Genomic DNA, 24170 nt, shown 5'->3' on the forward strand with positions numbered 1-24170 from the left:
GTTTGGAAGTGTGGCAATGATTTTTTTTTAAAGTGTTGTTTATTCGGAAATACATAAAATAAGATCCAAAAACATAAAAAAATATTTTTTAACAAAAAAAAAAAATCAAATTTTATCCGACCCCTGTTTGCAATGCAATACCAAACAGGAGCGAAGAGTGATGCGATGATATCATATTTGTATATAACTTGGATATTTATGAAAATGTGATGAACTGCTGCAACGAACTGACCAAACTTGGAGGCCAATGCTTAGTTTCTTTGACATATGACAGATCCGTATGGTGAGGATCAAGCGTGGTTGCAATTGTGAATTGATTTTCTGCTAGTAAAGTGGCATGCTTGTCCGCATATGAGGCTGCTGCAAGAGCTGCATGTATTTCTGTCAAATACCCCAACAATTGGTCAACATGAAAGAATGTTGGATTTAAAAAGGAGTATAAGGAAACAAAATTTTCAAAGGGGGGACATTCAAGCTAAGACTTTCTACTTTCATATAGCCAAGAAATGAAAAATCTTGAGAAAATACCTGGATATCCTTCAAAGATATTGAGATATCTTCCATTTCTGCAATTGCTTCTTCTCTGTCCCCAACCTCGTAAAGAGACAATGCTCTCCCAAACCTTCTATATTCTGAGAATGCAAAATCTTTGTAATTTTCAACCATCTGCAAGAAAATATGGAAGTGACATTGCAAGTAACATCACAATCAGATTGTTCATGAAGCATGCATTACAACATGAAGACAACTACAATCTTGAAATGGAGCCACTGATATCCTGTACTGTGTTAGAAACACGTATTCTGGAGTTTCTTGTCTAATGGAGTGACTAAACTAAGTAGTTCATTGTACTATGTAGAACCAATTCAATCATTTATTTCTAATACTTAGCTATCTGGGATGCAAATCTTCTAGCAAGTTGTTCACCCAAATTGCAACAAGGCGGAAGCATTTCCTTTGTTTTTTCTTCTTTTTTATCTTTTCTTTTTTTTTTGAGGGGGGCGGCGCGTGATAGAGCAGAAGCACATCACTTGATTTCCTTTCTTTTGGCAAATGAAAAGGAAAGAGCTTAAGATCATAGTCAATTCTTGGCACAACCAAAAAAAATTATGTCACGTAGGCGCTAGCAATTTAATTGGAGAAGAGGCAGATTGCATCCTTTAAAGCACAAACATATGAGAGAGCACATTAATGTCTAGAATCTGAAGATAAGGACAACTTCACGGATGCAGAACACTGTATGATTACAATGTTCTGATACAAACAGAGGGCAAATAAACAGATGCACTCTATAGCACCTCGTAGTTGACATGAAATTTCAAAGGAAAACAATAGTTCAGTCTATGTGGCTCTGTAACAAGAGCACAGGCAACTGCAAGGGTCTGTCCAACATGGAAAAAAGGAAACTACATATCCCTAGTGCACTTCCCATTGAAGTTTTTCAAAATTTATCAATTAACACTATAAATCTTGAAGTCTTGGACAGATTAAATCTAGAATGTACATTCTAGCGTCTTCAATCTATATGATACAATTAAAGGTCTTTGTCTATCATAACCATGCCAAAATGTTGCCTTCTGGTAAGCCCTGAGGTATTACAGTTATCAATTGATTGATTAAATTCTGTTAGACAAACAAATGCTAAAGTATTTTAGCTCTGGAAACGCAGAATGATCTCAAATCAGTTGACAGTAACTTCTGCAAAAGAAATGTGCTGTCACAGGAATTTCACACTTAAATAGAGAGCCCATAAAAACTATTAAAAAATATTGCTTCCTTTATTTCTTTTCTTCATCATTTTTTGGCAAGTTTCAGTTTTTCAATAAGATGAGTATAGCATTGCTAAAAACAAACTAAAAAAAAAAAAAAAACTCCATCTCCATCCCCCTATAAGGAGCTCTAACGAGGAAAAAACTTAAATAACCCTCAACGAACAAGCAAACTACAACTTGTTAACCCCACAGCGTGAAAATTAAAAATATAAACCCTAGCAAATAACAAGCTTTCAATTTTGACATTCAATCTGCAACTTCAACCAAAAAAAAAAAGAAGAACCCTTCTTCATCTCGTTACATTTACACAAAAGTGTCAGCTGTACTCGGGCTTTATAAGTTCTAGCCTTAACCTCAATACTTTCCTCTCACTTCACCCCATGTGCTAACCACCTCGGAATGAGACACCATTTGCTTTTGGGTAGACACCAACTTATCATTCACGATCTGTCTAAATATTGGATATTCGCTAGTTTACCAGCTATACATTCTTCCAGACTCCCATCATCTCCCAGAAACCTATAGTTACTTTAAATGGGAATTTTAAAGCAATTAGTTTCGTTCTGCCCCAAATCCTCGCACTAACTGCAACTTAGGTGGCTTCCTCTAATACTCAACCTTTTACTAGACTAAATTCCAGATACAATCAAATAAAAAAAATTCTTCAATGCGATTATGTTTGGAAGCTCGGACTATCGACTTGAACCTTCCTACAGATCAATGCATCTCAAATTCTTTCTATATCATCTATAACCTACAGGAAAAGATTTTGCTCCATGCTTTAACAAACCAAAATCAGAACTCCATGCTTGTAACTCAATTATACAGGTAGAATTCAATCCTTCTTCATCCACAGTTCAAAGAAATTGTTTCAGAAGGCCACTGACATAATCTTCTATCTAATCATAGATAAATAAATTAAAAAACAAAAAAAAACCCAAAATTTCCCCTAGACAAAGTTTTGCACCAAAAAATTTATCCATCCAAGCAACTTCTCCCAACATTTACTCTCGGCAGTAAGTTCATCATCAGTCACAAGAACCTCCCCTAGCTCTCCTTGTCAAAGGCCAAACACACTACATAACATACCATTTCTTTTTTTACCATCACACCTTACCAAGTTTTACTCGCCCATTCAAAACTCACATCTCCTGCTTCCAGAGCTCTATGCTTAGTGTTTTTCAAACTTAGAGCTCATTCCTTAACCTAATAATTAGTCATGCCATCAAGCAATAAGCCTAGAGGTACTTTCCCCTGCAAAGTAAAGGGGATGAGATTGGTCTCAAGTTTGAGTTTCATCATTACCACCATAAGAACCGAACTAATAAACACAAGAATACAATTTTCTTGACTCCCATATCCCTTAGCATTACATCTCCAAAAAAATCCTAAACCATCAACATTCTCCAAAAAACTATCTCCGAGACTAACATTTGCAGCAAATAACTATTATATTTCAAATACCAATAAATGTAAAATCAAAGGACGAGGACCAACTAAAAGTAAAGACCCAAAAAATAAAGGGAAGATGTAACAAACCTTAGTGAAGTAGAGCAGTGCTTCATTGAAGTCCCCTTGAGCCTACAATTCCCTCCCTTTCTCCAACAACTCTACAGCTTCTGTTACTCTCCTAGTTATGGCAGCACTGGCTTCTTTCTGAGCTTGGCTTAAAGCTTTCTGCTAGTGCCCAACAAGAGTTTAAGTTCAGTTGTTTAGTTGAAGCACTTGCAAATTTAGCACCTGTAGTACTGAAAGGAAGAAGATTAGCAGTAGTTGCTGTGGTAAATAAAGGAAGGGAGAATAGGAGAAGGCGCCTACTGGTTGCTCTTGGGTTTGGAGTTGGTGGTGGTGGTTGTGAAGGGAGGAGTAGATTGGAAATGGGCGCCTTACCTGCACCCATTTGTTGTTGTTAGTGTTTTTATGGCAAAGTTTTGGTGTTCTATAACTGAGTTTCTAGTTTTTGTTAGTTTACTTTCTTTTGTTTATTTTGGCCCTCAACTTGGTTGATTTTTCAATCCTTTGAAATTATGTTTAGTTAATTAGAGATCTTTTAACTTTATCAAGCAGATTGGTAGGTCTATAACTTAAATTATTATTGAATTCCAAATCCATATCATTGAAAAATTATTGTTTTGAAATTATATTTTACTTTTAGGCATCATTGATTTCTTTTTGAACAAATGAACAAATAATAGATCCATACAAATACTGTCACAAAAAAGTAGATTCTTGGTTACCTTAAAAATATTACCCCATGGATGCAAGGGGAAGAATAAAAGCTATTAATTACTTCTTCCTTTCTATATCCAGAAAACCACAGTAAGAACATAATAGCAATCTGTTTTGAACATAACAGCAATCTGTTTCCAAACTTCAATTTGTCATCACTTATCAGAAGTAGTTCAATGTACCAGAAAGAGTGTAGAAATCAAATAAAAGCATTCACAAGTCTACTATATTACATGTGACTTTCAATTCATGAAGACAAAAACAATAGTTGAATAAAAACTATTTCTTCAGGATTTGGAGAGGGATCACCATCACCACTTTTGTTAGAGATCTGGAAATGATGCAAAGATAAACTAGACCAAATCAGCAACAACTGCTAGTGGACGCATCAGGTTGTGGACGCTTCTCATTAAAGATGTTCTTTTTCACACCTTTGGAGCCCTCAGCCAGTAGACTGGGTGTATCTAAAATCTGCAAAGGATAACCATACCCATCATCATGCAAGCTATTAGTCACTGCATTGTAGAAACAATTTAACAAGGGACATAAAAAAAGGCTGATTGGACAGGAAATTTTGTTCTCGATATCAAAACATAGGCAGCAATAACATCAGAGTAAGAATATATAAATAACAAAGTAAATAAGTATTTAGCATCTTCTGTTCTGTACCTTTAGAACAAGCTCTTCGAAACATTGCTGTACATTGACGCGAGTTTTAGCACTGCATTCAATAAAGAGGCATCCATATTCCCTAGCAAAGTTTATGCCCTCCTTTTTTGTTACCACCCGATCACTTTCCTGAATAGAGGAAATCCAAGCATGCATGAAACTTCCATAAAAGATGATATCATCTCAAATTTCCATGCCCAACAAATAAAAAGAAGCACTACCACTATAAAGTGTCAAGTATCATCTAAGCGTCTACCATGCAATAAGTGACAAAGGATGTCCAAATCATCCACATTCTTATGTCCAATTCAATTATATGCCATAAGAATGTCATACTAGCCTCAGAACTTTGGCAATTCAGAGTGCTTGTTTCACAGAACAAATGAGGGGAAATGGTTATTTTCCTCCAGGGCAAAAGGTTATTTTTTCCTTAAAAGTGATATTTAGTCGAAATTCCAATTCAGCATTCAAGCAAACTACAATTTACAGCTACCTAGATCCAACTTCTAACATCTAGTCTTACAATTTTCTAAAAGTATTATGTTCTGAACAATTCAGAGAAATATTGGAGAATGAACCTATATCAATAAAAAAATTTAAAAAAAAATCAAGTGTTTTTATTTAATACCTTGTAAAGTGTCCTTTTCCCTGTAGAAGCTTCTAACTATCTATATTAGTTTTAGAAATTTACACCCTTAAATTATTAGGAGAGAAGGGAGGGGGGAGGCATAGACAATTCAGCCTTTCTCTATTCCTCAAAGCATTATTGCTTGTATGGAACCCCTAAACAAGAACATTTAGTTAAAAACAAAACAATAAATGATATTTAATATAGAGAGGAGGGGGGGGGGGGGCTATAACAAAAAAATTTAGAACTGTCCCTTTTCAACGACAAAATTAAAGCCAAATTTAAACTTTAACTCACAAGACAAGGGGTAAACCTCCATCAAATTACCTTGTCAACCTTGTTTCCAACAAGCAGCTTGATGCAATCTTGATTTGTTGAATATAGATCAATTTCCTTAGCCCATATCTCAGAGAGATTGGTAAATGTGTCTCGTCGAGTTACATCATAGACTGTTGCAATTAAAATAAAGTAAAAAATATTTAACAAGTTGATTGATTAAAAACCTGACAATAACACCGCAGAAATACAACCTACAATCATAGAATTTCATTTTAAAAAAAAATGGAAATACCAGAAAGTTTCAAAGCTAGCTGAAATAATAAAAACAATAATTCATCAAAAAGACGGAGACTTTAATCAGTTAAAATAAAGTCTAACTCTCTGATGATGTTTTCGCTCCATTTTGTAAAGTTTGAATTAAAATTATGAGAGAGAGACTCAAATAAAATCATAGTTCCAACAGATACAAAAGAAAAATGGTAGCAATCAATTGGATGGTTGGTGAAACGGAAACCATGAAGCCACATTTTTTTCCAGTTTTTCTTGCCAGAAGTTTAGTGCCTATTTATCCAAGAAATCCAAATGCATGGTGAACAGATTAAGTTCAAAAGAATAACATCTGTTTCATAAATCTATGTGACTAAAAAGAAGTAGATAGTACATTTTGCATGTAAGCCATCATATGCAGTTCAGGCAAAGCAAATGGCCCAACACAATTGAACTTCTAAATTCAAGGAACACCATCTTTAAAACTTTGCAGTGAGGTTTTGCGTTATAACAACTATTAACTAAGCGATTGTAAATGTCATGAAAGATAGGGGAAATACCCATAACGATCCCTTGGGCCCCTCTGTAGTATGAACTCGTCAATGTTCTAAATCTTTCCTGACCAGCTGCATGAACAAACATTAAGCATCAGAAGGCATCGTTTGGCCAACTAAATCTTTCTCTAAGGAGAAAGAGGTAAGCCAAAACTGTCAAGACTTGGTAAAACAACATAAACAGGTAACAAAACTGTCAAGTTACTAGTAACATTGCCTGCAACTACATGAGCAATTAACAAATTTCATCCTGCTATTGCTAGCGATGAGACTGGAAATGTTATTTCATAATACTATGCTACATAATTTATGAGAACATTAATGCCAACATCTGAATTATAACCAATAAGCCACAGAACAATAAGATAATACTGATAAAGACTAAATGTTTACAGCATAGGCATTACTTTTAAAATTGAAGTGGATTGCATGAGACATAACATGCAGGTAAAGCATAAACATAAAGCAGGCAATTAAGAAAAAAAATGAAACCACAGACTAAGTGACAAACAACAAACATGGGAACACAGTTGAAGTTACCTGTATCCCATATCGCAAGTTTCAGCTTTTTCCCTCCAATATTCACAAATTTTACTTTAAAATCAACACCTGTGCAGCGAAGCAAACAGAAAATATGCTAAAATCTCAAGAAACAGGGACTTGCAAAATCATGGCTTCAAAATTCAATTTTGATGGTCAAGAGAGCAAAATGCTATAATCTTGCCCCCCAAAGCAAACAAATTATATTCTTAAGGATTTGATGAACAACATGACATAAACAATTATTCAAATATTAGATCCATTAAGCATTGTATGCATGACTGATTAGCAAAATTTCACCGAAAGATGAGAAATCTATAAATCTGAACTCAACACCTTCCTAATTGACCGTTAAGTAGCAAAATCAACTTCCATCGCCAATAGAAAGAAAGCACAATTTTGATTTCTTGCAAATAGTTATAGCACAAGCAAACAATTTGAGGTCCTGGATCTTAATTTTCAATCCTCAGAAAGAAGTCTAAAATAAACACCAATTTGTAAAAGAATGCCAATCAGCAAACAACCATAGCTTGGAAGTAAAATCAAAGCATGAAATCCTAGGACACTAGCTATATTTTTCAATTCCATAATACCAAAAGTTGATTACAGCAACCTTACAATCAACCAGAACACATACGCGGATGAATATTTGCAGTGCCCGTGCCACTTACCAATGGTGGGGGAGAGATCTTCAAAGGTATCAGATGTGAAACTCAAAAGGAGACTGCTTTTCCCGACACCAGAATCTCCGATCATTAACAACTTGAACAGGTAATCAAACTCCGGAGAACTCGAACTGGAATCCATTAAAATATTATCTCAACTAAAACCAATAAAATCTCAGCTCCTCCAACACTACAATGTGCCCTAGGTCACCCTGTCAAAACACAATCCAAATCACGGATTTTAAACAATACCTAACAGAAACCATATAAATTCAAAAAGGAAATAAAAGCACATTATTGTAGAATTGAAAAGTATGATCAAAGCTGGAATCTTTTTCACAATACAACACATAAAATAAAAACCCAAAAAAACAGCAGATGCAGAAATTCAGAAAAGAAGATATTTGATAACAAAAATAGAAATCCCAATTCAAAGCTAAGAATTTCCAAATCATTAGATTAAGCAACACAAAGGCATCAGTACCCAAAAGCACAAATCAAGATTTTTGTGTGTGCGCTTTATGCATCAACAGAAAAGGAGATTTGAATGTACCTGAAAGGTAATGACTTCTGAAAAAATTGTTAAAATTCAGGCGGTGGGTTTGCAGAGAGGGATAGCGAGAGAGAGAGTGCTCTGAGAATTATGAAAAGGAATGTGAAAGAGAAGGGGAATCCACAGTTAAAAGATGATGGAGAACCAAAATATAGTGTAGATATTTTTTTAAAAGCCAAACACGACTGTAGAAATAAAAAAAAAAAAATCTACGAATCAAGTTTTGCTATGCAACGACCTTAAAGGATTTTTCTTTTACTAAGAAAAATAATTATTTTAGTTTTTCCTTTCTTTTTTACCATTATAATAATGCTACAAGTTAAAAAAAAAAATGCTACAAGTAAAAAAAAAAAAATGCTACAAGTAAAATGCATAGAGACAAGGGTCATATGGCTGTACGATGTACTAGAACACATGTTACATTGCAGGCCGGTTTAAAAAAAATAAGAAAAAAAAAGCAATGACAATATTTTTAAATAAGCAAGAAAAAATTGATACTTAATCATTTAATTGTAGGCAATTAGTTGGATAGTTTAATGTATTGATTTAAATTATAGGTGATGATAATAGATATATAGTAAAAAATATATTTGGCAACAACTCATCGATATAATATTCAAAAAATTAAAAATATTATTAAAAACTCATTATCCAAATGTCACGCATCATAAAAACAGTTTATTAAATTAATTCAAACTCAATTGTAAAAGTCTAGATGCAAACATAAGAAGAAGTTGTATGAATCTCTTAAGCAATATCTTAAAAAACCAAATTGAACAAAACAAAATAAAATAAAAATTTATTTATATTTAATCAATCAATTATATTTCTTTAAAAAATCAAATTTACTAAAAATAAATTTAATTAAAAAACAAAAAATAAAAAATATGAACACAATTAAATAAAAAAATGATAAAACCAAGGTTATAGAAAGCATGAAAAAAATAAAATACTTAATTTTTAATTAAATAAATATTAAAAAAATAAAATTAAAAAAATATTAACTTAAAAAAATAATCACATTAGAAAGATAATATTACTCTCAATTATTAGCCTACACTCTTTTTTATAAGAGCAAAATGGTGAATTCACTATTCCTATTTATAGTGTAATAAATACAGGAAATAATAAACTCATCACCACCTTTAATTTTTTTTAATATTAATTATGGATATTGACTATATTTTGATCATGGTGATAATAATAACACCTTATATTTGACAAATATATTATGCAATCTATATTTAATTTTATATTTTTGATTTTCATGTTTTTGTTCAAGACAATAAGGTCTTTCTACAATTTTCTTTATACCATTTGATATTAAAAATAAAATAAAAATTGAACCATTGATCGAGGTTGGTAGATAAAAATCGAAAACAACATTGTTTTTCTTATTTGTTATATGTTTTACATGAAAATAAGATTAAGCTTGCTCTTATTAATTTAAATTTTAAAACAAAAACTAAAAATGATTAATAAATCATTATGGATGCATACTTTTTGTATTTATAGCTTGGAATGGTATAATGACTATCGTAATGGTGTATATTTGTTCGATTTAATTAAAAGATAAATTATTAAATGCTTTGAAAAAAAAAGCAGTTAAGTAGTTTTTTTGAGTAAAAAGATAAAGGATACTGAACATTCATTAGATAATAAGTTGTTTAAATTTTTTTTTATTGGTTAAAACAACGATGTTTTTTGTTAAATTGTACTATTTTAAGCACTAATTTGACTTTTTAGAGTTTTAGTTAGGGATTTAACTAAAATTCAATTTAGTCTTTTAGTTTTTTTATTTATTTCGATTACATTCTTAAATGACCTCAAAATTTATTTTATGCAATTTTGCCTTTGCTAAACTTCAATACTCACCCTGAACTTCAATATCTTTTTTCATTTTGATCTTTAATTTTGAATTTATTCAAATTAATCATTAAAGTTTCAATTTTCTTCAATTTCACCCCTGTTTTAAAATGAATTAAGTCCCTGAAGTTTAACTTCTTTTTCAAAAAGGTCGTTAGCTATGAATTTATTCAATTTAACCATTAATTGACTATAAACTTTGATTTTCTTGCAATTTTACTCTCGATTTCAATTAATTGACTTTATAAAAATTAAGTTTGATTCTTTAAAATTTCAATCTTCTCAATTAAGTTTAGATCGGGCTCCCAAACTTAATTTTTCATCAATTAAGTCTCTAATAAAATTAATTTGACCTATTAAATATATAATTATGTGCTTGCACCTAATTAAATCTTTTAATTTGATCCAAATTAATTCTTAAAAATAATTAAACTTTTAATTTGACTCATGATTAAATCAAATTGAGTTATTAAAAATTTAATTATGTCATTGGACTTAATTTTTATGCAGATTTGTTGAACAATTAATTAATTTGATCTTGAATTTACATTGTCTCGTCAGTCTTTGGTATAATGGTATGATTGGGCTTGTAATTTTATCAAAAACTCTAGCTTGATTCTCACATGCACATATATTTGAAACCCTCCCAACTTGTTTTTGCCATGTTACTAGTCTTTTTATTTTTTGTTTTTATACAAGAAAAACTGGTAAATTTTGGGGAAGAATCCAAGAGTGAGTTATAATAATGATGACTTATAGAAAAAAAATTGTTAAAAGAAAGTTGAATTTCAAGATAACTTATTTTTAAATGATGAAATAAAAAAAAGATGAATGATTAAAAAAGAAGAAGAAGAAGCTTTGAGCCAATCCAATTTAGCATGAAAAACCAAAGACCTAGGATGTGAAGTCAGGAAATCCTCATAGAAAGTAAAAAAAAAAAAAATTATTTTCTAACAAAATTAATATTGGAAGATAAAATTAAAAAAATTAGTGTTAAAAATAAAAAAAAGACCGATGTAAACCCAAGTTAACATTTTATACTCTAACACAAGTCATAAAACTAGAATCACTACTCCTGAGAAATTAAGAAATCTAATTCATAATCAATCTCATGTTAGATGATGAAATCAGATAAAAAAACCAATTTTAAAAAAACGAACCAAAGAAAAAAAAAGTAATTAAGAGAATAAATACCAAATCTAACATAAAAAAATTAATTTGTTTGGGATTTATTTTCAATTTTTTTATAGGTTTGTCCTGATCTCATGGTTCTAATCATGTGTTTTTCATATTGCTTTTGAATATAAGGTTTTTTTAAAATTGTTTTGTTTATATTTTATTTTTCAAGATATTATTCTAAATCATTTACATATATATTTTTTATTTATACAAGCAAAGTTTATTTTTAAAATTAAAAAATATTTATTTTTAAATAACATTGTTGATTTGTTCAGTTATGCATAATTTTTATAGGACACAAGTTTATTCATTCATTTTCATTTGTATTTTTAGGTTATGGGTTTTTTTAAAAGTAGACTTATTTTTTATTGATTTAAGTAAATAAATATACTGAATACAATCAAATAAATATATCATTTTATATGATTGAATATTTTTTAGTTCTTTACAATGTATTTTTTAAATTTATTTACATAAATTGTTATCAATTTATCTAGTTAGAGACTTTTTAATTTATACTTCTAATTTTTTATGTTAAAAAACATATTAGAACAACTTGCATATCTAATATTATTTAAAATAAAAACTAATGACATAGCACAAGTTAAATGACTAATATAACAAGTAAAGATGTGCAACTCTATAAACAAGTTTTATGCTCAGGGCTTAGGGCAAATACTCTTTTGTTTTATCTTACACTTTGTAGTTTATCTTTTTGTAATGCTTGCATTGTCTTATTAGCCTTTTTTTTAATCATTATATTATCTATACACTTAAAGTTATTCATTTTTTAAAAAATATTTTTATTTTAAATTAATTTTTTATATTAGTAGATAGTTTGTTTTGACTTATTAATATTAAAAATAAAATTTAAAAAATAAAATATATTATTTTAATATATTTTAAAAAATAATTACAATTATAATATCAAATAAACTGCTAATCATTAAAGAGTCACCTCAATCAATCAAGAAGTCTTGTTTTATAGGCATTACAATCATCCGAACACTTGATGGCCGCTATGTGCCATCCACTGGCTGTAAGAAGAATTACATCATTCTTAAAGTTTTCTGACCTCATCAAGATGAATAATTTACTCATTTTCTATGAATAAACCTGTATTCCAGCTTGTATATATTTAGACAATGCTAATTATATCCTTGAAAAAATTAATAGAATGTTTTAAAATGCCGTTGAATTTGTTTTTTAAAGTATTTTTACTTGAAATATTTTTTAAAGATTATTTTTTAAATTATTTTTGAAAATATATTAAAATAAAATTGATTATACTAATTTTTTAAATATTTTTGTATTTACATTATTCTACATTTTTTTTAAAAAAATGTGATGACTTATCAAAACACTCTGAAAACTGTGCCAGTACAAGGGAACCACACTATCACCGTGTGATATGACACCATTTTAAGATTTTTTTTTTCAAAGTATTTTGAGTCATTGTCTTGAATCATGGCATTTTGGAGATTAAAAGTGTGTTTAGGATTATATTTATGGTTGTGGTTTTTTTAAATATTTTTTATTTAGAAAAATGTATTAATAATATTTTTATTTTTAAAAATTATTTTTAAGATTAATATATCAAAATAATATAAAAATATATTAATTTAAAAATAAAATTTAAATTTTTTTAAAAACACTTTTCAAGCATAATCTCAAACACTCTTAGTATCGGAGGTCTGGAAATTTCACCAGTCAATAAAAATATCTCACCGCATACATTTCAGCTGGTCAGGAAGATAAAAAAATCAATCAAGCTCAGCCATCACTGTTTGATCTCTTGGTTTGGTATAATTTTCCCATTTTTGTTCTTAGTGAGATTTCTAAGTTGCGAGGAAATTGTGTTTTTCTCTATTCATTGCTTTATATCCATTTTTTATGTGTGTGTATGCCACAAGCCTAGCTAATTTTTTTTCATATAATAAAAAAAAATTATTGATGCAACATTGGTAATTTTAAAGAAGTAAAAAATTTAAAGTTTGAGTAATTAAAAGAGATCATTTGTATATTCAGTTTGAAGACTGGAAAAGCAAATAAAAAAGTCATAAATTAAGTATTTTATTTTTATATTTAATGAAATAAAATAAATAAATTTGACAAAGACAAAAAAAAGCTTATGGTAATATTAATTTCTCAAATTGTAATTTTTTAGAGTTAAATTCAACTAAAAAACTTAATATTTAGCTAATTTAATTATTAAAATTAAATTTTAAAAAATTAACAATGAAAAAAATATATGGAAAATAAAACTGAAAAATATATAATTTTATAAATTATTTTAAATAAAACAAATATTAATAAAAACAAATAATTAAATCTAAAAAAGAAAACTAATAGAAGGATTGAGGTCGGCATGGTTTCTGATGACGAGAGAGGGGGAGAAAAAAAAAGGGTCATTGTCTGTGAAGCAGGGACGATTAAATAATATATATATATATATCTGTTAAAAGACGTATAGACCCTTCCATCAAGTCAATTATTACTAAAAAATCAAAGGGAAAAATAAACAAATATCCAAGAGCAACTTCGATAACCTTGAAAATAAAAAAGATGTGCAGACCAATCAGCCCCTAATTAACTCGGTAATGCTCAATGAAACCCCGTAAAAAGACGAAACTACCCTCCAACCATTATATAAATCTACAATTTCTCGAGTCTATGTTAGAACAGTAAATAGCCGATCCCAATTAATATTAATTAAAAATTAATGCATCTACTCCCTTGAACCACCCCCATTAAATTAATATGACTATATGATCGAGCTTCTTTATAAAATCTCAAGGTTGTCAAATCATTCGCATGTCGTTGAAACTTCTCTGTACATATAAAATGCCAATTTCCTACATACATCGAAGTTTTTAATTGGTTTTAGATCAAGGGTCGGGTATGTTAATTTAGATTAATTTTGATAAATTTAATATGATTTTATTTTAATTAAAAAAGAATTAAAACAATGTTTTTAAATTGTTTTTTTTTCAAATTAAAATTATATTTTTATTAGATTAATCAAAAATAACTCCTCGCAACTAGAAGTTGAATTATGGCGATAGATATTATATCATTGCAAAAATAAATATTATATTAAGATTTAGGTTGAATTAAACTTAATGATTTTTATTTTCACTTGAAATGATAAGTAGCACATTAAGTCTCTTGGATTCCTCCTTTTCTCTTTATCTCTTCTTTAGGAGTAAGTAAAAAAATTAAAAAACTTATTAAATGAAAAAACTAATTGGAAAAATTCAATCATAAAAAAATCTATTAGAATTTTAAAAAACTAATTGGTTTGATTTGGTTTTATAAGCTTGAAATTGAAAAAATCAAACTGAATCTAAACAAAAAAATCAAACCATATCGAAAACGGTATTTATTCTAAAATAACCGAATCAAACCAAAACTAGTTAATTTAAACTAGTTCTAATTTCTTTAAAAAATATTTTTAATTAGATTTTTTTATATAAAAACTAAATCAAACCAAAAAAAATTCTTCCCCACCCCATCTCTTCAAATCAAACTAGCAATAAAAAGGTCAAGAATATTGGCGGCCCTGATCGCTTGATGAAATGAGTGGCAGGAAAGGGTTGATCTAAATCAACAGGTGGGATCTACAGGTCCAGGCAACCAAATCAGAGCATCAAATTACAGAAGGGCACAAGGAGGATAGAACCTAGACGACATTAGATTTGCCGGAGAAAATCAAAAGGGACTGTTACTAATTAATTCCTTCGAGATCGAATTGGTTATTTGCTATCATGTAACCGTTGTTAACACCAGCTCGATTAGGTGAGTTATCTCGAAACATTTGGGCCTTATAGCCCAACTAAAAACAGGTTAAATTAATAAAATATTTACTCAATAAAAAAAACTTTAAAAATATAATAGTGGTTGTATTTAAAATATTTTTTGATTATAAATATATTAAAATAATATTTTATTATTTTTTAAAATTTATTTTTGATATCAACACATTAAAATAATTTAAAAAATTAACTAAAGCAAAAAAAATGAATTTTAGCAAACCTCCATTTGGACCGTAATCCGAAACGAGGGTAAAATTTGGTTGAGCTCACTGGTTTTTATCTATTTAACTTAGCCAAACTTAAATGGATCAATATTAATAAAAAAAATAAAATGATATTATTTTAATAAAAAAATTGATTGAATCAATGATTCAATGACTCATACTATTTCCAAGTTAGTATACTGATGGGCTCTCTAACTATAATGTTTAGGCCATAAGAAGTTTTTTAACAGTATTATTAAACTCGGCCTAACAAATAACTTTTGAAACTTTTAATTCTAACTTTTTATCTAGTTTAAGTTTTAAATTAAAATGTTTAGGAGTTTTCTTTATATAACCAGTCGATTTGATGTGTCTAAAAAAACCCGGATGATAAATAAAAATGTAATTTGGATTTATGTTTAAAAAATTCAAGATGATATTTTTTTTAATATTAAGATAGAGATCTTTTAGATCAACTTGGGTTTCATGACTTAATTTGCTAATTTCACGACTCGAGTCATGAAATTTACTAGGTTTAATAACTATTTTTTTATTTAAGTATAGATAACAAAAATAAAGACTCGCAGAATTGAGCAATTACCAAACACTAGAACATTTGCTTGATACAATGATAAACCTAGAATAATAATAAAAAATTAAATATAAAATAAAAAAAAAAAAAAAAATAAAGGATAAAAAATAGGTTAGGTGCATTTTGGCCTAAAACCCAAACTCATGCTTTTTTTTTTTTTTTGCCTTAGGAGCACGCTTTTAGATTTTTTTTCTTTTTTTGAATTTTTTTATTAGAGGCATCACGCACTCCTGGATTTTTTTTGGTGGGCAATGGCTTAGAATTTGACAACCATTCTGGTGGGCGAGAAATCAAGTAGATAGGTTTTTTTGCTTAAAAATCTATTTTTTTGAGTCATTTTCACCTAATAACACTATAAAAACCTTCATAAACTACTTACTATCCCTAAAACTCCTCAAAATCAATTAAAATAATAAAAATCAATATAATAAAAAAATTCTAAATCAAGCCCAATTCATTTTTTCATGGATTTTTTTTTTAATATAAAAAAGCTACTATTATTAAACTTCACTTATCGAATACAACTTATTAACATCAAGTACATCAAGCTTCATTACTGAAAAGTGATAATTCACTAACTTTTTTTTTTGATGTTTTTAGATAATTTTCTTTCTTCTTTTTTAGACTCGAGATCTAAATATTAAGAAAATTAACTTTTAAACTAAAATTAAAATTAAAAAAAAAACTGGATAGTAAAAAAAGGAAAAGTAGGTGAACTAAATATATTCTTTTCTAGTAAATTTAAGATTTACAATGAGATCTCTTACTTGTTTACACTTTGATCCTCTTTTGTTAATTTTTTTAAACAAATTGATCATTAATTTGGATACAAAAATTATAATTGTAAAAAAACAAAAAAAGTTCGAGGATGAAAAAAATAGATATCTAGCTAGGATTGCTACGGTAATTTATCATATTATTGTATTTTGGAATGTAATTTAATTGTAATGAGTAGTTTAATTGTAGAGTCAAAGGCTGGATGATAGTTCTTCCTAAGTTTCCTTGGAAGCAGTTTTTGTTTCACTAGCACATTAGGTGCATAAACGGCTATGGCTGTTATTTTCTTTTCATAAAATCCAAAGGCATCCCTAGAAATCATCCATTTATTATCTTTGGAATTGAGCTCAAATACAAATAGTAATAAATTCTTCATAATATAATAACTTTTTTAATTAGCGGAAGATTCAATGATCTTGTAGCTATTTACAAAGCATAGCATGTCTTTCTATATTAAATTACTTCTGAAAAAATTAAAATCAAACCCATGCTGGTATCTATAATTAAAAAAGCAAATAAGATATATATAATCCCCTTTATTAAAGCCTGATCAAATATGGAAGTACAAATTATTTTTACAGTTCTTTATGAAACTAAAAGCATATCACTTACACCGTAAACAAGAAGCACCAATGTGAAGCATGGTAATTTCAATACCTCCAAAGTCAGGAATAATTTATGGAAAAAAACAAACAAACAGAAAACTACTGTAAGAATTAAGATCTAGGCTTCGAAGTGCTCCATCTGGACATCCTTGGACTTGAGAGGGATATATTCCCCAAGATAAACTTCAAGGTGGTCTGATAAGGAGGACTTGTCAATATTCTCATGGTGATAGGATTTGCAGACGAAGTAGAGAACTGTTTGGATGACAAGGCCGAAGAGAATCACCTTAAACAGCAATAACAAGCAAAGTAATCCCATTCCAATTCTGATTTCCATTGTCCACTCAAGAACCACAAAAGTCTCGAACAGGAATTGAATTCCCACAAAACATATTCCAACCACAACAAAAGTAGCAGCTGCGATTCCCATCTTGCCTTTTATCAATTCCTTGCTCTTCATCATGGCTTTAATCCCATAAAAGTCTTCTAAAACAGAAATCACACTCGCCAGATGCCAAACTATGGTGATATACAGTAACCCCACAGAATATAAGATAACAAGAACAACAAGAAACAAAATCCTGAAGCCAGCTGCAGATACATGGTTAATAAGTGTAACGGACAAGATGATCAAAACCACTATGGAAACAATGTTATAGAGCACAACAACAACAAAACTCCATATAAAGGTGACCATGAGCCTCTTCCAGACCTTTGGCACAACACTCATGATCTTCTTGAAGGTGATTGGCTTGGCGGTGTATATGCAAGCAATGGTATAAACAACTGCAGATGTGGAAAGAAGGGAAAAGATTAGAAGGAAAGTGAAGTATGCAAACTTGAAGAGCCAGAAGGCAGTCCATTCCGAGGAGATGATATCAGAGAGTTTATCATGTTTTGGCGTGCCAACTTGGGTGCCATCTAAGGTATCTTGATTGTCAAGGATCTTGAAGAAAATCATTTGGGATATTTGCATATGAGCAAGGAAGATGAAGGATAGTGGAAGGATGAGAGCGAGGGTTATCTTGCTGAAGATTTTTCTCCATGTCAAGATGATCTTGAAGGATTCTTTGAAGATGCCAAAGAACCCAAGAAACTGGAGCTCTTCTTGTTCTCTGTCCATGATTTTTTCCCTCTCCTTCTTCACAAAGAAATGGGTGATGGAGGGAGGCTTTGAGTTGTTGCCTCGTTGGCATTAAAAGGCAGATTTCAGAGAACAAGAGTGGACTTTCATTTGACAATTTGCCCATGGTCTTCTTATGAATTACTTGTAAAACATTATAGTATTGATAAATTTTTGGAGGGTGATGAAGGGATTATAAGAATTATATTATCGGGTGATTGGCTATGTTGCAATATTGGCATACACATGGTGTTAATTTTAAGCTAGCCAGTCACCATTCCATGAAAATTGTGGGCACCTATAAGTTGGAAACTTTAGATTAAAAATAAATTAAAAATAAAAAATATATCATTTTTGCTTAAGCTTAAAAGTATCATTTGTTGTGTGTTAACCAATAGAATCATTCGATATCTTTCTTAATTATTTGAAATTAATTAAGTCTAGTTATAATAGAAATGGTTAGAAGGGAGAAAAAGATGAAACATCACTACGTGTCCATGTCGGATGACAACAAATTAATAATATCAGTAATTCACCCACACAGCATCGATAAATTAATTATTCAAGACTTAAAAGCAGGACATATATAACTTATTAGTCTACCAGGCGTGGACTTACAAATGGAAAACCAGACGAGGAAGATTCCAATCCAATCCAGGGCGTTCTGAATTCCAATTTTCTTGCGAACAACCTTTCGAAGGTGGATTCCATTAAGGAAACAACCTTTTGCAATAGTAAGAAAGGGGCTTTAGCATGTGAGGAAATTGTCCCTTTTCTCCTGCACTGAGGGTTGATTTTTTATGATTATGTTTGTTATGTTGTGATGTTTTATCTGTTTATTAAATTTATAAAATATTTAAAAAATTTAAAGATAAGTTTTCTAAAGATAAATTATAATATATATAAGTTAATCTAAATATATTTTCTCTTGTATTTAGATTTGATTTTTTATATATATATTTTTTATTTTGTGATATTTGATATTTTATCTGTTTATTAAATTTATAAGATGTCCAATAAATTTAAAAATTAGTTATAATATATATAAACGGATCTGAATATCTTGAGTTATAAAAAAAAAGTTTTAACATATATAAAAAAGAGTGGAATTTAAATGTTTAGATTTCATGTTTTTCACACCGATTAGTATAGTGATTGCATTATTATTTTGTTATTTTTTAAATTATTTTAATATTTTTATATTAAAAAATATATTTTTATATAAAAATATTTTAAAAAATAATATTTATAATTGCTTCAAACACCTCCTAATATTGAAGCATAATTTATAACCTCTCCTACTCATTTTGCTTTGAGTTTGAAAATTCTCAATTATTATTATGGTGTCTTGATACAAGTTTTTTTTTTAATTTGATTTTCTGTGCTAATGCATTTTTCGATTTATACAAAACAAAAAAAAAAGAGTTGGAAATTGTTTTTCTAACCAATGAAAGTCTTATTAAAGGATTGAGAGGTCTACACAGTGAGAAATTAGTGAGATTTCTTTTTTCAGAATTAATCCTACTCGATGTTACAGGTTTATATATTTAATGTTTGTTCTAATTTCTCCTTCTTTTTTTATTATCCATCGTAAAGTCAAAATTATATATGAAAGGAAAGTAATTAATTTCTAATAGCCACATGTATTTGAAGAAAACAGTTCATAATTTTTTTGTGTTTTCTTAAATAAATATGTCTAGAAGGTTTAGATTACGTAAAGATGATAGATCATATGTCTTTTGAACATGAAAGGAGCCCAATTCGATTTGGTTAAAGCTATTATTTAATTGGAGTCCAAAGTACCATGAACAAGAAGCACCATTCCCATGGAAAAAAGGAAGGAAGTGATCTCTCCTACGCTTATAAGTGAATTAATATAATTATCATGTTTAATTAGGGGTAATTTAGTATTTGAACATGTATTAAATGTTATTTAATTTTAAAAGTTAGTTACACGTGGATGCGGGTAGGTACTCTTCGAATGATATGTACAACATTGTCTGATGTCCAAAATTTAGCTTTTATGATGACATTTTAATCCTTACGGCGTAACTCCACTACTAGATAACACGTGTAACAAAAAATATCGAATTTTGCACCTATCACCATTTTTTTTTTCATTATTTATTTCCTTTCTCCTTGATTTTAGAGGTCTTTTCTTGATTTTAGAGGCTTCTATTGTATATTTTCAAAGCAGCTTTTTATTTTTTTTTAAATTTAATTTTTTTTAAGTAATTCATAAATTTGAGATTTTTTTTTGATTTATTTTTTTTTGATTTTTTTACATTTCAGATTTAATACTCTTTCTTTTTATTGTTATTATTTTAAATTTTAATCACTATCTTAATTAAATTATCCTTTTAATTATATCCCTCAATATTTTATATCATTCTCTTAATTAAATTATTTTTTGAATTACATTCCTTATTATTTTAGTTTATTTTATTTTATATCAGATTTGATCCTTATTTTTTTTATTGCTATATAGTTTCTTTTTAATCATTTTTTACTAGGATTTTTTTTTTTATTTCACCCCTCAATATTTTATTGATTGGAATTTTGTTAACCTTTTGGGTGTTGAGTTTGAATAATTGGACCCGGTTGACTTAGATCTTTTTTTGAAGTTCTTTTTTACAATTGATATTTTTTATTCCATCCTTCTATCCTAATCACATACATCGATTTCAAGTTTCACGTATTAACCCAGCTTGACTCAACCCAATATTAAGTTTTATTATTTATTTTTTTGGTTGTTGTTTTTATTTTTTTTATCATATTATCAAATTAATCGAGATTTAACCCAACTCTTAATTTTTTTTATTTAGTTAAAAACATTACCGTCACTTAAATGTTTTTTTTAGCTGAAAATAAGTTTGGTTTGACCAATAACATAAAGTAGGCCATCAATCTAATTAACAAATCTAAATGAGGAGGGGAAATTATTGTTCCTTTCTTGTATGTCACTATTTATTGGAATAGTAATAATATTTTTTTTTATTGTCATTTATATCTTTCTAACATTGAGTTTATTGAAATTAGAGTTTGTTATTTATTTTGTTTCTTTTATACGGGCTTATCATGGTCTCCAAAAAAAATCCCGTCATTAGTTTTATTATCATATTTTTTTACTGTATTATTAAATAAAAAATATTTATCATATTGTTAAATAAAAAATGATTAAAAATTAATTATTATGATTTGGACTTCATGATTTATTTTGATTTATTTTCTATAAAATTATTGCAATCTTAGAAAAATATATAGGTATCGAGTTGGTGTTCAGTTTTCTGAGTATTTTTTTATTATATCATTAAATAAAAAATAATTAAAAAAAAATAATTATTAAAAATTAAACTTCATAATTTATTTTTATGAGGATATCGTGATTTAAAAAAAATATCCCAAACTTCATAATTTATTTTAATTTATTTTTACGAGGATATCGTGATTTTAAAAAAATATCCTAATATTGAGTTAGTATTCGATTTTATAAACGTCTATTTTTTTATTATATAATTAAATAAAAATAAATTTATAAAAGAACAAATAAATTTATTAAATTCAATAAAGTTATGAGTTTAATTAGAGTTTTGATAAGTTAATCTAGATTGATTCGGATTAATCTAATATATTATTATTTTAATATTTTTAAAAATAACCATAATCTTAAAAATATTTTTAAAATTAAACCCGCATCTGGCATGGACTACCTGCACCTGGGATGGACTAAGGTATGATCCTATAATATAATATGATATAGAAACACAAGGAGAATCGAGATGATCACATTGATAGTTTATTCGTTTATTTACAATAATACCTAAATAATCAACAATGGACCATCCCGCAACACACTCTGGGATGCTTGCCTAGCATGACTACATATGGTTTTAAGACCTCTAGATAAAACAGAAAGGAAGATCTAGACTTGAATTTGCTCCATTTGGACATCCTTGGACTTCAGAGCAACATACTTCCCAAGATAAACCTCAAGATGATCTGACAAGGAGGACTTGTTGATATTCTCATGGTGATAGGATTTGCACACGAAGTAGAGAACAGTTTGGATGACAAGGTCGAAGAGCATCACCTTACAGAGCAAGAAGAAGCAAACTATTCCCACCCCAATTCTGACTCCCAATGGCTTGTGCAAAACCACAAAAATCTCGTATAGCAGCTGAATTCCCACAAAACAAACTCCAACCACAATGAAAACAGCTACTGTAACTCCCATCTGGCCCTTGATTAGGTTTTTGCTCTTGATCATGGCTTTAATCCCGTAAAAATCTTCTAAAACAGAGACCACACTAGCCAGATGCCATACTATGGTGATATACAACATCCCCACGGAATATATGATTATAAGAGCAACAAGAACCGCAATTCTAAATCCGACTGCATTTACATGAAAAACAACTTGAGTCCACAAGGTTAAAAACACCACAGCTGCAATGATGTTATAGAGCACAACAACAACAAAACTCCATATAAAGGTGACCATTAGTCTCTTCCACACCTTTGGCACAACACTCATGATCTTCTTGAAGGTGATTGGCTTGGCAGTGTATATGCAAGCTATGGTATAAACAACTGCAGATGTGGAAAGAAGGGAGAAGATTAGAAGGAAAGTGAAGTAGGCAAATTTGAAGAGCCAAAAGGCAGTCCATTCCGCGGAGATGTTATCAGAGAGTTTATCATGTTTTGGTGTGCCAGATTGGGTGAAGTCTAAGGCATCTTGATTGACAAGGATATTGAAGAAAATTAACTGGGATATTTGCATATGAGCTAGGAAGATGAAGGATAGTGGAAGGATGAGAGCTAGGGTTATCTGGCTGAAGATTTTTCTCCATGTAAAGACGATCTTGAAGGATTCTTTGAAGATGCCACAGAACCCAAGAAACTGGAGCTCTTCTTGTTCTCTGTCCATGATTTCCCCCCCTTCTTCACAAAAGAAATGAGTGATGGAGGAATTGAGATGCTGGCATTGATAAGGGTAGATGGCTGAATTTTAATTTGACAGATTGCCCCTGGTCTTCATATGAATTACTCATAAAACATTACAGTCGATAAATACTTTTGGAGGGCATTGAGAGAATTACGAGATAAGTTTTATTAGGTATGGTGACATAACATGACACCGATGACATATTCATTTTATGATTATATTATATCTTACTCCAACACATAAAAATCACATCAAAAATATTATTTTAATATATTTTAAAATAAAATATTGTTTTAAAAAAATTATTTATACTTCTAAACATCACTAAATAAATATCAAATGAAATTCATCAAGATATCTAATATTATTTTGCTTGATTTATAATTACTTTTTTTGAATATCTATTTTTTTTTTTGTCCTTACATTACTTTTTTTGAATATCTATTTTTTTTGTCCTTTGGTCCCAAAAAGAAACGCTTCACCGCGTTATCTTCAAGCTAAGATGAAACTTATAAATGGGAAGAACGCGTCTTGGAAACATATTCTACATCATGATAATGAAGGATTTGGGGGTGAATTTCTATCTCTTAACTCAAAAACGTTGAAACTTTCTCTGCAATCGTTCTCTGCTGTGGGGACATCGCTAGCTTGTTAGTCTTCGCAGAGGATACTAATGAATGAAGTAAGTTTCCAAGCAAGCCAGTGAGCTTCGACTTCCAAGTCTTCAAGTGTTAATAATGTTGACTGGGTGTTCTGCGCTTTGAATTTGGACATACTTTTCGGGCCCCCGCCCCACCTTGGCAGACGGGACAATTTTCTGCTCTTAAACTTGAGTTAAAGCCAAGTTATATGCCTGAAATCTCAAAAAAAAAAACCCATAAAATTAAGTTAAAGACAACTTCTATTACA

General features: G+C 29.4%; 3 protein-coding genes and 1 long non-coding RNA gene across 4 annotated transcripts; all 4 read right to left on the bottom strand.

Annotated features, from left to right (window-relative positions):
- Window positions 1-96: 96 nt before the first annotated feature.
- Window positions 97-3980, bottom strand: LOC105124565 (uncharacterized). The gene is made up of 3 exons (XR_842079.1): window positions 3312-3980; window positions 529-666; window positions 97-381 (listed from the first exon to the last, which is right to left on the bottom strand). It is a non-coding gene; the product is annotated as an uncharacterized LOC105124565 (long non-coding RNA).
- A 137-nt stretch (window positions 3981-4117) lies between these two features.
- On the bottom strand, window positions 4118-8328 carry LOC105124566 (ras-related protein RABC1-like). The gene is made up of 7 exons (XM_011024632.1): window positions 8157-8328; window positions 7610-7815; window positions 6939-7007; window positions 6405-6470; window positions 5626-5747; window positions 4671-4799; window positions 4118-4472 (listed from the first exon to the last, which is right to left on the bottom strand). Exons 2-7 carry the CDS (start codon window positions 7743-7745, stop codon window positions 4365-4367), a joined length of 630 nt encoding a protein of 209 aa, XP_011022934.1. The 5' UTR covers window positions 7746-7815; window positions 8157-8328; the 3' UTR covers window positions 4118-4364.
- Window positions 8329-17099: 8771 nt separating this feature from the next.
- On the bottom strand, window positions 17100-18376 carry LOC105124568 (uncharacterized). Its single transcript, XM_011024633.1, has one exon. The coding sequence runs from the start codon at window positions 18314-18316 to the stop codon at window positions 17312-17314; it is 1005 nt and encodes a 334-aa protein (XP_011022935.1). The 5' UTR covers window positions 18317-18376; the 3' UTR covers window positions 17100-17311.
- Window positions 18377-22238: 3862 nt separating this feature from the next.
- Window positions 22239-23243, bottom strand: LOC105124685 (uncharacterized). Its single transcript, XM_011024789.1, has one exon. The coding sequence runs from the start codon at window positions 23241-23243 to the stop codon at window positions 22239-22241; it is 1005 nt and encodes a 334-aa protein (XP_011023091.1).
- Window positions 23244-24170: the final 927 nt, after the last annotated feature.

The sequence above is a fragment of the Populus euphratica genome, unplaced genomic scaffold, assembly GCF_000495115.2.
Source record: "Populus euphratica unplaced genomic scaffold, PopEup_1.0 scaffold35.1, whole genome shotgun sequence".
Lineage (NCBI taxonomy): Eukaryota > Viridiplantae > Streptophyta > Magnoliopsida > Malpighiales > Salicaceae > Populus > Populus euphratica.

Bases quoted from the DNA above. Each gene is read 5' to 3' on its own strand.
- LOC105124566 (XM_011024632.1), bottom strand. From the start codon at position 7,745: ATGGATTCCAGTTCGAGTTCTCCGGAGTTTGATTACCTGTTCAAGTTG. The intron at 6,471-6,938 runs GTAACTTCAACT...TTGTTCATGCAG, and splicing joins ACTTGCGATATGGGATACAG to CTGGTCAGGAAAGATTTAGA. The intron at 4,473-4,670 runs GTACAGAACAGA...TATCCTTTGCAG, and splicing joins TCGAAGAGCTTGTTCTAAAG to ATTTTAGATACACCCAGTCT.
- LOC105124568 (XM_011024633.1), bottom strand. From the start codon at position 18,316: ATGGACAGAGAACAAGAAGAGCTCCAGTTTCTTGGGTTCTTTGGCATC.
- LOC105124685 (XM_011024789.1), bottom strand. From the start codon at position 23,243: ATGGACAGAGAACAAGAAGAGCTCCAGTTTCTTGGGTTCTGTGGCATC.